At 46.4% G+C, this 14,279-nt stretch overlaps 1 protein-coding gene and 1 non-coding gene across 3 annotated transcripts in view; one reads left to right on the top strand and one right to left on the bottom strand.

Annotated features, from left to right (window-relative positions):
• The window catches only part of LOC133342265 (spectrin beta chain, non-erythrocytic 1-like), a 153,576-nt gene that overhangs the window by 59,625 nt on the left and 79,672 nt on the right, over nt 1-14,279 (bottom strand). For both annotated transcript variants that reach the window (XM_061551313.1, XM_061551314.1), the window contains 3 exons: nt 12,181-12,332; nt 2,303-2,476; nt 1,156-1,247 (listed from right to left, as the gene is read on the bottom strand). In XM_061551313.1, coding sequence (XP_061407297.1) covers nt 1,156-1,247; nt 2,303-2,476; nt 12,181-12,332 — 418 coding nt within the window. The remainder of the gene's footprint in view (nt 1-1,155; nt 1,248-2,302; nt 2,477-12,180; nt 12,333-14,279) is intronic.
• Nucleotides 4,544-4,625, top strand: TRNAS-GCU (transfer RNA serine (anticodon GCU)). The gene has a single exon. It is a non-coding gene; the product is annotated as a tRNA-Ser (tRNA).

The raw sequence follows: 14,279 nt of genomic DNA, 5'->3' as shown, positions 1-14,279 counted from the left end.
GGGACAGAGCATGTGTGTGTGGGGTTTGTTTTTTTCATTCCACAGGATGCAGCTGCTGAGAAGAATTGGCTGGCAATGACTCAGTCTGGCAGAGATGCCTTCTGGCAATTATTGTGCCGGCTTAATCGCCCTCCGAACAAACCGTGCCCGCCAAATTCTCTGGAATGCGATTGTGAACAAAGCTTTTCCTGGGTCGCTTGAGGATTCAGGCACTGTACGTGGGGGGCAGCGAGGCTTACTTGGGTCGGGGCTGTGTGAGCATTGAATTCCTCCCAAATTATTTTGCGCCTAGATGAAAGGGCTTTGTACGCATTAATGTTTTTGATGGATGTTCACTGATATTTTAACCACCGCAAAGTCAAATTTATTTTGGTGGACTTTAAACACTCTCAATCTATGAGGCCTCAACGACTCGGGTCTGGGGACGGCCTTTTGCGGAATGGATCTGTGTAGGAAGCTTGGATAATTGCTGCTCGAGTCATCCGTGTGTGAACGGACGGTGGAGTGCCTACAGAAAATCCATAGATGTGAGCGCAGAAACACTCAGAATTCCAGTCTAGCAAACTTGGTACTCAGCAACACCCAATAACACTAACCTTGACCCTAACATCAACCATAAGCATAACACGAACCCCAATCCTGACTTTGAGTGTGTATTTGTAAGTGTGTGTGCTTGTGTATATGTGCAACTGTGTGTTTGTGTTTATCTGTGTTGCTGAATTAAGTGGGGAGCGGTACTGCAGTGGTCAGCACATTACGCTATGAACCCGGCGACCCGAGTTCAATTCCCGCTCACGACCAAAAACAGTGGCAAATATATGAATCGGTGCTGGGCCTCCCCTAGGTCGACTCAACCTTACAAGAGTACCTGGTGCAATGTGTAAAACATCAGCACTGGGGAGACTAAGGCAGCCAGGCGTGGTGTTGGCCACCCACCCCATCGTGTGCCGCTCGCTAACAGCACTTGCCCCAACATTCTGTTAAAGCTACACGGAGGATCTTTGCCTTTTTTTGCTGAATAATTGGCACATTTGCCACAACAGCCGGCAAAATATCAGATATCTTGCGAGGGCCTGACGCTGTTGATCATGCGGAGATTGGGCCCTCAGCTGCAGATGCCACCAGACCATGGAAGTTGGTCACGTGCCCGCTTACCCGGCCGTTTTCATCTGACACCACAGCAGCAGAGCGTCCTTGGCCGACTTGGTCTCTCTGTTGTCCTCGGTCTCGACGTGAATGTCCTGGATCTGTTCCCACAAAGCCAGGCAAACCATCATCCCGCTTAGCAGTCGATACGTAAGTCACAAACAAATTGCTCGTGAAAGACCCGACAACGCAGAGGACACCTGGCTTCGATCTTCCGCGAAGTTTCCGGTGCACAACCCGCACACAAACCATGGCAGCAGAAAGCGGTTACTTGAAGAGGCACGTGGACAATTAACAACTCTCCGATGTGCCACTGTGGACACCCAGAACAGACCGTGGGACGTGTTACGACTCCATGTACGATTCACAAATACAAAGGAGGCGTCATCACTATCGTACGCTCTGCTACTCCTGATGCCAATATCTGGCTAAAACACCTCAATGTAAAATTATAGTTGTTGCTCTCCATCAACATCAGCCATATGAAGAAGAATAAGTTAAAATATCGAAGTCTTTGCACAACTTCTTGAGTTGCGACCGCATCTAGATGCTTTTTAAAATGTTCTTAAATGAAACAAAATTGTTAAACGTGTGCCGATCGCTTTCCACCATACCGACGTGCTGAAGAAACAATATTTTTACACGTTTGTTGACGTAACGACTGTGTTCGTTTATTTGGCGGTGTTGGATGGAGGAGGATGTATGACACACATTGGTATTTCCGCTCACGCAGTGATCTGACACAAAATTATAAATGACGGGTCTCGCTTTGCAGTGACTTACATTGCGCTGTAAAGGCTAACTATGAAAAGTCTATCAATTTATTTTCTCTCTCTCTCTATCGTCAAACAAGCAAATTGAGACAGCAAAATTAAAGAAAACTTTTTTAAAAATCGTTCAGTGTTTTGGGAGTAACGTCAGAAGGCGACATGCGCAGTCCATCTCTGATGATGTCGTCCGTCCGTCCACGTTCTCTCAGGCCACCGCCACCATCCGTGGCCTGGTCCCCCCGCATCAATGTCAGCGGACGAAGCGATGGCCGGGAACAGTCACAACTTGCTCGTTCGCAACCACGGGTGCGAAAATAGCGCGGCCACGTGACGTGTGAAGGACGCGTGTGTGCAGGGAGGAGGAGGAGGAGGCATGTTAGGAAGACCTGGAAGCGGAGGATGATGGTCCAAATGAGGCCCAGGATGAGGCGGTGATTGCCGTCCACGATGTCGTGTGAGCCCATGTTCTCCAGGTGGACCTTCTGCTCCTTGAGGAACTGTAGGGACTTGTCCACGTTCTCCAGGCAGTGGATCCGCATCTTGCCCTTGGTCGGCTTCGGCTAAAGTTCCGTGACAAAGACGAAAGATCCCCCCCCATCCCGTTTAGCCTTAACAAAAAACGTTTTAGAGGAAAGTGCTGTGAGCGAGCACCTGCCTGTGAAGGCCGTCACGGCACACGAGGGGGGTGGGTGGCCAGCACCTTTGTCTCTCGAGTTGCGATTTTTACACTTTTTTAATTTTCCCAGCTAAGGCCCACTGAGCTATTAGCTGATTTTTTTCAGAAGCGACCTGCCCAGAAATGCTAGCTCAACGAAGTGGCTAATTACGTGGACATTGATAGCAGCAGACAAATACTCTCAACGCATGTTTATAAACGTGGAGGGAAAAACCGGAAGACCCGGAGAAAAATCTATGCGACCATGGGAGAGAGAGACACGCAAACTCCAAATATACATGCACCGGGGTCAGGATGGAACCCACGACCTCCTGTATACCAGGCGAGGTATACAGGTCACTGCACCGGGTACTCATTTGAGGCCGAGTCGACCTAGGAGAGGCCTAGGATCGGTTCAGATAATCGTCACTGGTGTTGGCGTTGGGTTCATAGCGCAATACGTTCACCGCAGCAATACTGCTCCCCATGATACAGCCACGATCACCAACACCGTCATCATCATGATCATCATCGCTAAATCATTATCAACATCATCTTCATCAACACATTATCATGAAACACCAAGAAACATTATCTTCACTGTTATCAATATCAAGGTGACGATTGTTTTCTATTTTATCACCAATACTGCTATTTTAGAGATCGTCGTTGGAATTTCCAACATCACCATTCTAATCATGAGGATCCATCCTCAACATCAATGCCTTCATGAACACCGTTATGCACCTACATATGTATATTAATGTTGTTGAAGTGGCTTTGAATGCGGTTTACACACACGAGCTGAATTTATATGATTTTTGAGTTACCATATAAGAATAAATTGTACTCGGTGATAATAAAAAGAAAGCAATGGTAATGTCAATTATTTATCCAGGAAAATCTCACCGAGTCTCAAGACGTTATCACGAGAGTGCTGGCAACAAATACAGCTCAAGCCTTTCCACCCCTTTGTTGGATCATCAGTGAGCCGAGCCCAGACTACAGAGTGCCATGTGAAAGGGAAGAGTGGTGTGTGTATGGGTAATGAACCCACGAAAGTTAACCCGTGGTATTATGATTACTGTTATCGCCGTGCCGATGGTGGTCATCATAAACTAAACTATAAACCAAACTATTTTTACTTTACCAGGTAAGGCCCACTGAGCTATGTCGCGTTTTTTTAGAACCAGACTGGCCACAAATGATCGCTCAACGAAGTGGCTTATCATGTCGAAATGTATAGCAGCGAAATACTCTAAACGCATGTTTCTAAAGCTGGAGGGAAAAGCCGGAAGGACCCGGAGAAAAATTCACACGACCACGGGGAGAACATGCAGACTCCAAATACACAGGCGTCAGAGTCAGGATCGAACCCATGACCTCCTGTACATCAGACGAGATAGTTAACATCTCGCCACCATCGCCATAATTAAGTAGCGCAATTGCTGGGTTTCCAATTCCCTTTCATCAGTTGAGTAAAATGTATTTTATTCGGACGAAACTCTTTGGAAAAAGTCCTTCCCAAAAAGATCTGTCACGATTACAAACAGATTATTTTTTTCTATGTATGTACATACAACTTGTTTTGCACCGTACGTAGCCAATTGCACGAATCGGAGGTGCGGGAAATCGGAGGTTCCGATATACGAAAAAAATTCGTAAATACCATTCAGACGAATTGACTGGACATTTTGTTGTTTTTTTAAATCTTTTATATTAAGTTCACTTGCTTGCGTGCAAATCTTTCGGTCGTTTTTTAACCCACTTCCCGTGATCCAATCGAGCTGACATTTTCCACACAGACTCGTTGTGCATGACAATTTATTTTCGTGAAAAAAAATTCCTAAATTTTACACTTTTTAGGAAAAAATAATGGTATGACTGTGTGTGTGGGGGGGGGGGGTCTGTTTGTATGTATGTGCGTGCAAGTCTTCATCCTGGTTCTGGTTGTATGTGCTTGCGTGTGTGAGACGAGGTGGCCGAGTGGTTAAGGCGATGGACTGCTAATCCATTGTGCTCTGCACGCGTGGGTTCGAATCCCACCTTCGTCGCGATTTGTTTTTTAAATCCTTTATATTAAGTTCGCTTGCTTGCTTGCGCGCTTATGACCGTGCAAATCTTTCGGTCGTTTTTTTACCCACTTCCCGTCATCCAATCGAGCTGACATTTTGCACACAGACTCGTTGTGCGTGACAATTAATTTTCGTGAAATTTTCTTCCAAAATTTTACACTTTTTAGGGAAAAAATTTTATATGTAATTACCAATTGCTTAATGGTGGCAGGCAATCATCTGACCCATAGGTGGCAGCCATCTCAAGCCAGAGGACGAGAGGACTCTAGCCGCCACGCATATAAATGATTTATAGTGAAAAACTTTGTTTGTACGGGTTAATTTTTTAATAAGCTACGCGTGACAGATTCTACCCAATTACAAAATAAAAAATTACGTGCGGGGGCTTAAGAGCGACGAGGGCACCGTTGGTTGGCAGCGCTGCGCTACGAACGGGGGGGGGGGGCCCCGGCCGGCTACGCCGAGTCCGGTTTCACGGCTCACGGCAAACAAATCGCTCGACCCTTCACCAACGCACACTGACCAGCGTGGGGAAGTATGGTCAAACAACGGCCAAAAAAAAACGCCGATGCGGCGTGGACAGGTGTTCATCGGCAAGCGGTGAACGACGATTATTATTGTTGTTGTTGTTGTTCCAATCGCGACGCTGTTGCGAAAACGGCGAACGTCGCCGTCACACGCACGGCGGCAAGCCAGCGGCAGCCGGTTAGAAGAGGAAACATTCCACGATGGAAAACGGCTAGTTAGCCAACTTACATGAACAACAACAGACACAAACAACACATGTAACATGTATACTCAAATAAGCAAGAGTTATTCCTTGATTGGGCTTATTTTTAGTCCGCACGAGTCCACCGTCGAGATTTATTAACGCTGAAAGGCATTTATTTTAACAAAGGCGGAGGGGGGAGGTGAGTGCAGTGATGTTAGTTTGACTGGCCTTGACACCAGCACAATGAAGCACCACTTCTAACAACATCCCAATGGGATTTGTAACTTCCAGACAAATAGTTATATTGCCACGACGAATGTTTAGTTCTTCTACGGCACGCAATATTGTCGATGTAGTCATGGGTAACGGCTACGAGCCATCTCTTTTCCTTCAAGGCAATTTCTCTCTTTTTTTTAAGCAGATTAATTTACCCTTTCCAAGAACAGGCTCTGTGCGAAGATGGCTTATCATTGCAGACCACAACCCTGCACAAGAGTGGTACGTTCCGAGTTACCCACCCCTCCCCATGCCGCTACAAGTTGGTGCCGAACCGTTTGGAATCTTTCAATTCATAGATAAGTTGAGAGGGGGGGGGGGAATGGGGATTGCTCACACAATTTGAACTATATGACATCAACTCCACGTGGTCCTCTACCCCTCCTCTCTGCGCATGTCCAACGGATGGACAGTTTGGCAATCATCTTATCTGGGAAAATGTGGCAACCTCGATCGCTATCTCGAACGATGGAGAAATCGGTTACTCAGTAAAACCAACCAAAGGGGTGCAGCCGTCGGGCCTTGAGAAAGCCCTTCGTCAGGACACGCTGACACTCGTACCAACCAGCGGGCTTCATTAAAACACAAGGGAACCCTCCCCCCCCTCCACTCCCTGCACTACACTGACAGTTACGCCACAGTAATCCACGATTCACTGCCACCGACCGATATGGAAGAGAAAAAACAGTGGCAGCAACGGTTTTTATCCCGGCAGAAAATGACAATCCGAAGAAAAATTCACGACCCCGAGAGTTGTTCGTGGAATGTATTACCCCGTCGATTGTTTGTGTTACGGGCGCTAATGTGTCGTTGGTCACTCGTTAATGTTTGAACGCGAGAGTTGCGCGGCGAATTAAATACTTTAAAAGGTATCTGGCATGAAAGCAATGCCGTAAAAAAATATCAAACTCATTTAGAAGAATCCATCATGGACCGTGTAGTATGAATCTTAAAAAAAACATGCATACACACGCGCACTAAAAAAAGATAATCTAAACATGATTTCACAGAGTCTGCATCGATTTTAAAAAAGCACATTTTGAATGTCATTCTTGAAATGTCAGCTTTTCAATTTATCTTAGAAGTCCATTTTTTTTTAATGTTCAATTCATTAAACCAGACACAGGACTCAATGTCCCGCGAGGGTGAGATTCAGAAACCACACACATTGTTCTGGTCTCAAGGTGACCTATGAGACAGAGTGATAAGGAAACCCCAAAACATTTAACCAAAATGTGTATCCATTTAGCAGAGTGCCACGAGCAGCATACTGATTAAGTGAAGCCACACAGCTGGTGGCGAATCGAAAACTAAACTAAACTATATTCTTGGTTCTTTCGGTAAAGTCACGTAGAAGGGAAACAATAAAATAATAAAAATATAAAACAATAAAATTCTCACGACGTTTCGACTGCAACACAAGCAATCGTCATCAGGTGTGAAATTCCACAGCAAGATAATTTGAAAACTAAACTAGTTTTTATTTTACCAGGTAAGGCACACTGACCTGTGTGGCTCTTTTTCAGAAACGACCTGACGATTACAAATGACAGCTCAACAAAGTGGCTTATCACGTGGACATTTATAGCAGCCAAATACTCTAAATGCATGTTTCTCAATGTGGAAGGAAAAACCGGAGGACCCGGAGATAAAATCCACGCGTCCACAGGTAGAAAGATCGGGATCGAACCCACAACCTCCTCCCATACCAGGCGAGGGAGTTAACATCTCGCCACCGTGGCAAGGAAAGAAAGACGTTCCCTCAGCGTGCACCACATTTCACGAGCGGTGGCTAAACACGTCCAACGCAAATACATCTGGGGGAATAAAAGAAATGGCCGGGAAGTTTATACGATGCAAGGGAGAGGGTAGAGAAAGGGCCACATGCCAGGTAGAGAGGTCAGAGGAGGCACGGGAGAGGAATTTTAAACTCGCCTAATACGAAAGGCCGCTCGTTTATTTAAGGCACGATGGGAGGAGAACGCCGATTTGATGTCTGCAGCGTCAAATAAAAACAAGCAAAATATAGGTCTTTGGGTTATTGGTCGTGAAAGCCTTCGTGTTAAACCAAATAAAAAGAAGCTAATGCTCCGGCTTCCCAGGCTTTACTGAAGGGTCCTAAGGACGAGAGTGGAGGAGTAGGCCAAAATACCCCCGAGAGGTTCTCCAGAACTCTCTCTAGTGGAGGCCCTTCTGCCAGCAGTGGCATGAGACGGATATTGCAGGGATGCACCTTTACCGACTGAAGCGTTTCATTTCTGTCAAAAACATCAACTGCATTTATTTTTTCACTCAAGTTATTTACGTTATATCCTTTTGCCATTTTAAATGTATACAATTTGAATGCGTATTGAACATACCATTTCCCCCGGGGATTGTGAGTATATACGTATGCATTCTTAAACTTCAATATTTGTTTCTGTATGTATAGCGAAATAAACCTCCCGTGAGGCCACGTGCATTCCTGGGTCCTGTCCTGTTAGCGAGCACCTATTGAGGCAGGGGCGGTGTGCTCAGCACCAAGCAATGTATAGACCCCTGAGGTGGACACCATGCAGTCGTAAATTCATTTCAGTCTGAGTTGATCTAAAAAGAGGCCCATGCTGGGTTTTCATCGTAGCCACTACTGATATTTATCTCTATATATATAAAAGGCAAAGATGTGAATATGTGTGTCTGTTCAAAATCTTTAGCGTACTTCCCAACATGCAACAAATTGGAAATTTGCCATGTGGGTACTTTCCAGACTGCACACCATGCACAAATTATGAAAATATATTTTTGGGGGGGGGGGGGGGGGTGGGAGCTCAATAATGCATATATTTTTTGCACGGCAAGTGAGCTGTGATGTCAAATCTGTCATGTGACCCGCGCATGTGGGAGCGTAACGCATTGTAGTGTGGCGGTTAGCGGGCCGCGCTACGAACCCGGCGACCCGAGTTCGATTCCCGCTCACGGCCACCACCAGTGACGATTATCTGAACTGGTCCTGGGCCTCCGCTAGGTCGACTCAGCCTCAAACGAGTAACTGGTGTGGTGTGAACATCGCCGCTGGGGAAGCAAAGGCGGCCGGGCGTGGTGGATCCAAGTCCCGGGCGAAGCCGGGTAGTACAGCTAGTACTGTATATGGCTTTGCATTCAAGTCTAAATACTGTGTTGTTCGGAAAAATGGAAGGAACCAGAAAGAGAGGAAGACCTAAGAGAGGATGTCTTGATGGATACGAGCGATTGGTGCCGGAGAGATGTGGCACTGCTTTAGCACATTGGCACAAGACAGAGGAAAGTGAAAATAAAATGACGAGCTGTGCAGTGGACACCGACCGGCTCTCTGCCCATGTATCGTGATGATGATCCAAGTGAGCCTCCATAGAGGAGGCTCGTGAAGGATGCTACTGGGCAGTTGGAGGCGGCTAAAATGCATCAAATTGGCACAGTGGGGGGAACAGCTGGTGGGTCTGCCAGCCGTCTCAGTCGGTCAGCCCATATCAGCGAGCCTTCGACACTTCACGTGGCCTCAAAGTGCACCTGGTCTGGCACTGGTGCCGTGGTGACGTCGCCGCTACTTAGTGGCGAATGGCAGGTTGTTGTTCTACTCATTTGAGGCTGAGTCGACCTAGGGGAGACCCAGGACCAGTTCAGATAATCGTCACTGGTGTTTGCCGTGAGAAGGAATCGAACCCGGGTCGCCAGGTTCGTAGTGCAGCGTAACTGCTACACTACCCAGAGACACGCACACGTGCACACGGCAGCATGGCCCATCTCCTATCTGGAGAAGTCATGCCACGGAATGCCAGCCCACTTCAAAAATACACATCTCCAAATGTATCCCATTTAAAGCATCCGCATAGTCGCAGCCACCACCCACGACAAATATAGATCCACCATCCGTAATCAAGATTTTCAGCAATGCTAACTATTCGCAGCATTAATACATTATTATTTTTTTTTTATTCTACACCCCGAGAAAAAAAAATCTCCAAGGTCAATGAAATGTTAAAGAAAGAGCCACACGGCTCGGTTCCATGGGCACGATGTACAGACTTGTTTCATTGTTTGATAACAAATCAACGAGGATATAAAAAGCCAAGCATTCATTGCACATGGATTGCGAAGCTCCTTCCAGCACGGGCTTGTCTCCGGAACGGTTTACTGAGCGAAACTACTCTCTTCAACTACTTACTCTTTTTCGATTTAAAGCTTTCGTGACTGCAGGGATTCATCTTCTTGGTTCTTTCGGTAAAGTCACGTAGAAGGGAAGTAATAAAAAATAAATATAAAACACAATAAAATAATTCTCACGACGTTTCGGCCACAACGCAAGCAGCCGTCCTCAGGTGAATATATATATGCTCCAAGCTCGTGTGCTGTTTCATTCAGACTCTGTCGCCTCGACGGACCTGGTTTTCACCTGAGGACGGCTGCTTGCGTTGTGGCCGAAACGTCGTGAGAATTATTTTATTGTGTTTTATTTTTATTTTTTGTTACTTACTCTTTTTAATTTTACCAGGTTCGGGTCCCACTGAGCTACGTAGCTCTTCTTCAGAAGCGACCTGGCCATCACAAATGAGAGCTCGACGAAGTGGCTTATCGATAGCGGCCAAATGCTCCAAACGCACATTTACAAATGGGGAGGGGAAAACTGGAGGACCCGGAGAAAAATCTACGCGACCACGGTGAGAGAGAGAGAGACACGCTGCTGCTGCTGCTGGAGAGACGATGTCGCTCGGCTGGCTTGGAAACGCCTGGGAATTCCCCGGGAAAGAGCTGGAGTCTGTGTATAGCAGTGTAGTAGTGTATAGTGTAGTGTAGAAGTCTATAGTAGTGTAGTGTATAGTGTAGTCCATAGTGTAGTGTAGAAGTGTATAGTAGTGTATAGTAGTGTAGTGTACAGTAGTGTATAGTGTAGTAGTTTATAGTCAGTGTATAGTGTAGTAGTGTATAGATAGTGTATAATGTAGTAGCGTATAGTAGTGTAGTGTATAGTAGTGTAGTATTGTATAGTTAGTGTATAACGTAGTAGTGTATAGTAGTATATAGTGTAATACTGTATAGTAGTGTAGTGTATAGTAGTGTAGTGCATAGTCGTGTATAGTGTAGTAGTGTTTTAGTAGTGCATAGTGTAGTGTAGTAGTGTATAGTGCCGTAGTGTATAGTGTATAAGGGTGTATAGTAACGTATAGTAGTGCAGTGTATAGATGTGTATAGTGTATAATAGTGTATAGTCATGTATAGTAGTGTACAACATGCGTCAGGCTTGGTGATCGACCCACGACCTCCTGCGTACAAGGCGAGGTAGTTAACATCTGGCCATCACGGCTCCCGTAACCGAGAGGACTTTGCCGTGGCTGGCAGGGCCAGGATGGTAAAGCGGGGGTTCCCTTCAATGATTGTTATTTTGTCTGGGCAACCCGCTTGAAAAACTCGATCAGTTCTCAACAGGACAAGTCCCATAGAGCAACGCAACCTTCATTAGACGAGTTTTGTTCACACTTGGCTCATCTTTACGAACAGAAGAGCAGATGGATAATTCTAGATTTGAAGCTTTCGTGACTTGCAAGGATTCATATTCTTAGGTTTTTTCGGTAAAGTCATTTAGGTAAAAAATGTAAATTAATAAAAGTAAAATAAAAATAAAATAAAAATCACGACGTTTCGGAGGCAATACAAGCTTCCGTCTTCAGGTGGAACCGTCATAGCACGATTGCTGCATCAAGTGAGAGCAGATGGATAGATAGACAGACAGAAAGCGTGAATGGATCAACGCTTTCAACTTTAGTTGGAATGCATTGATAAAATATAAAACGAATGAAGGTGAATCATTTGGTGCCCCCCCTTCTCCCTCATGGCTCCAGCCCCGCCCCGTCCACCTTTGTCTTCCCAATGCAATGTCCCTGGATTACTTTTCAGCCCCCCAGCTTTCTGTCCCCCCCCCCCCCCCAACTACGACCAGGCCGCTCCCAACCCCTCCTTATCAATCCCTCTTGTTTTACTGCATCAAAACTACAATGACACAATTCTTAATTTGAAATCATTATCATGCTATGTACAATTCTATAGTTGCTGTAAAGCGCCTAGGTAAAGGCGCTATGTAAATCTCATTAAGACAAGATTCTGGTATTGCTCTTTTTAGTTTGCACACTGCCACCCTGCAGTGTCCTGTAACTGCCACCACTGCCAATGTTTGGGGGGCTGTGGTCACCTTTGCGTCAGAATCAGATTCCTTATTTCGACTGGAGGAATCCATTGAGCCATGCATCTCTGTTTTTGTCACGGATTTCCAGTAAAACAAAGATAACAGAGCTGTTTGGCTCGATGGGTCTCACCAGCGGAAATAAAGTCCAAATTTCAGTCTCTCGGTGGACTCGGTGCATCTCTGCGTAACTCCGCGGGATCTCTGTGCAATTCGACGGATCTCCACGTAACTCTACGGAACTGCAACGGCGTTGGGCTGTGGCCGTCCTCGTAAGAGAGCCGCTTTAGCCCAGCGGTGGCCACACTGGCGCCGAGTCAGGACGAACGAGCGAACGAGTGAGCGAGCCGTCTCACCAGCCTCTCCCCGGACAGAACCTCGAGGAGCTTGATGAGCATGCGTCCATCGCGCAGGTCCAGGTACAGGTCGCTGATGCGGCACGAGACGCGGGCCAGGTGCGAGTTCACCCACTTGGTGAAGGTCTTCTTCTGCACGACCTCGCGCTCGTCTGGGGCAAAGGCGCAGAGAGGGCGGGGGAGGGGGGGGGCATTCGCACATCACCGTCGCCATCACCGTCATTGTCGCCATCACCGTCGACATCACCATCACCGTCACCATCACCGTCGCCATAGTTTTCGCCATCACCGTCGGCATCATTGTCACCATCGCCCTCACCATCAGCGTCGTCATCACCGTCGCTTTCACCATCGCCATCATCGTCGCCGACACCATCGTCATCACCGTCGTTATCACCGTCCTCATCACCATCACCTTTATCGATACTGTCAGCAACATCGTCATCGTCACCTTGGTTGTTAAGCTCCCAGCGAGTTACCTTCCTCGCGATTCGATGAATTGTTACAAAATGGGGCTCGTGAATTGATAATAAAAAAAAAATCGGTTCCCATTCTACGTACGTACGTTGAACTTCTTTCGCACCACACGTAGCCAACCGTGATCACTGGTCAACACACTTTTTCTGGCATAAGGCATTCCAACGGTTTTAATGTAATTTTGGGGTGCTGATTCCAAATCTGGCATCAGTTTTTGTCTATCACATCAGGTTTTTGAGATATCAAATATTGCATTTTCAATAAAAACTGCAAATAAATGTGGATATCTACATAAAATGATATTATAAACACACTATCCTAAAAATACAGCGCCATATTTTAATACTAAAGCAGTCACTGACGCACAACAACTTGCAATCATAAGTGACAGAGTTAATTTCGGGTAAAATCAATGAAAATGGTGTATGCCGATAGCATAAAAATGAGATGTGATAGAGCAAATCTGAGATCAGATTTGGAATCAGCACTCTGAAATTAGTCTAAAACAGCTGCAAAAGTCCAGGCCATAAAAATGAGATGTGATAGAGCAAATCTGAGATGAGATTTGGAATCAGCACCCTGAAATTAGTCTAAAACAACTGCAAAAGTCCAGGCCAGAAAAAAAATGTTGTTGACCAGTGTAATCGGAAAACCGTGAAATGGGGCGCCCGTTATTGGCTGTGGGCTGTAAGCGAGTCGATTACGTTCACGACGCATACGTCGTGAACGTAATCGGCGTGATCGGTCATTACGCAGCACGACGCGTGTATTGCGAAGTGAATCATCGTCGCACGCTTGACGGCTCATGTTTGGCGATGATCCTGCGTCAGCAGTGGTGCACGGGCACGAATAACAAAATAACCCAACGCGTTAGGAAGGAGGGCCGTTGACCATTGCTCTAAATGTCACCGTTTGTATTTATTTTGCTTCTTTTAAAGCCACCGTGTTATTGCTGGACATGTTAACAATTTTGTTCGCGGTTAATATCACCACCAGTGATTATTATCAAGATAACTGGTGATGATTAGCACACTTGGCTACGTATGGTGTGAAAGAAGCTCAACATACATACAAGATCTTATTCATAATCATATCATAATAATCATTCCAACATCATTATCGTCATATCCATCGCTGTGAACAACATCGTTTCATAATTATCATTGTCGGAATTATGATTATTCTCATCATCGTTGTGATCAATGTTTAAATTTTAGGGGGTGGGGTGGTTGCCCCCGTTGTCTCCCTCCCACTCGACTCCCCCCCCCACCTCGCCCCCCCCCTCCCCCCTGCGATCCCACCTCCACCAAAAAACAGTCCAGAAAAGTGAGACCTCAACATCGGTGACGGGAAAACAAAGAGTGAAGCTCACGGGGCGAACCAAACCTCGGCCGTGACGGTAGCAGGGTAACGGGGAGGCGACTGACCACCAGTGAGCGAGTGACCGCAGTGACTTGGTGGTCCCTGGGGTCGCCACTCACCCTGACCGCTGATTTGCGTTACATTCTATGCAGTGCAGCGAGGTTAGCAAGGAGGGCGCCTCCACCCCAGATCAGAGGTCGCAAACGGGTTTTGATTCCTTACCCGTACCCGGCCTCACCAGGGTCCCAATGGGTACCCGT

Source organism: Lethenteron reissneri, chromosome 14 (assembly GCF_015708825.2).
Source record: "Lethenteron reissneri isolate LAM-NWPU_2019-01 chromosome 14, ASM1570882v1, whole genome shotgun sequence".
NCBI classification, from domain to species: domain Eukaryota; kingdom Metazoa; phylum Chordata; class Hyperoartia; order Petromyzontiformes; family Petromyzontidae; genus Lethenteron; species Lethenteron reissneri.
This window is presented reverse-complemented; position numbering and strand designations above follow the sequence as displayed.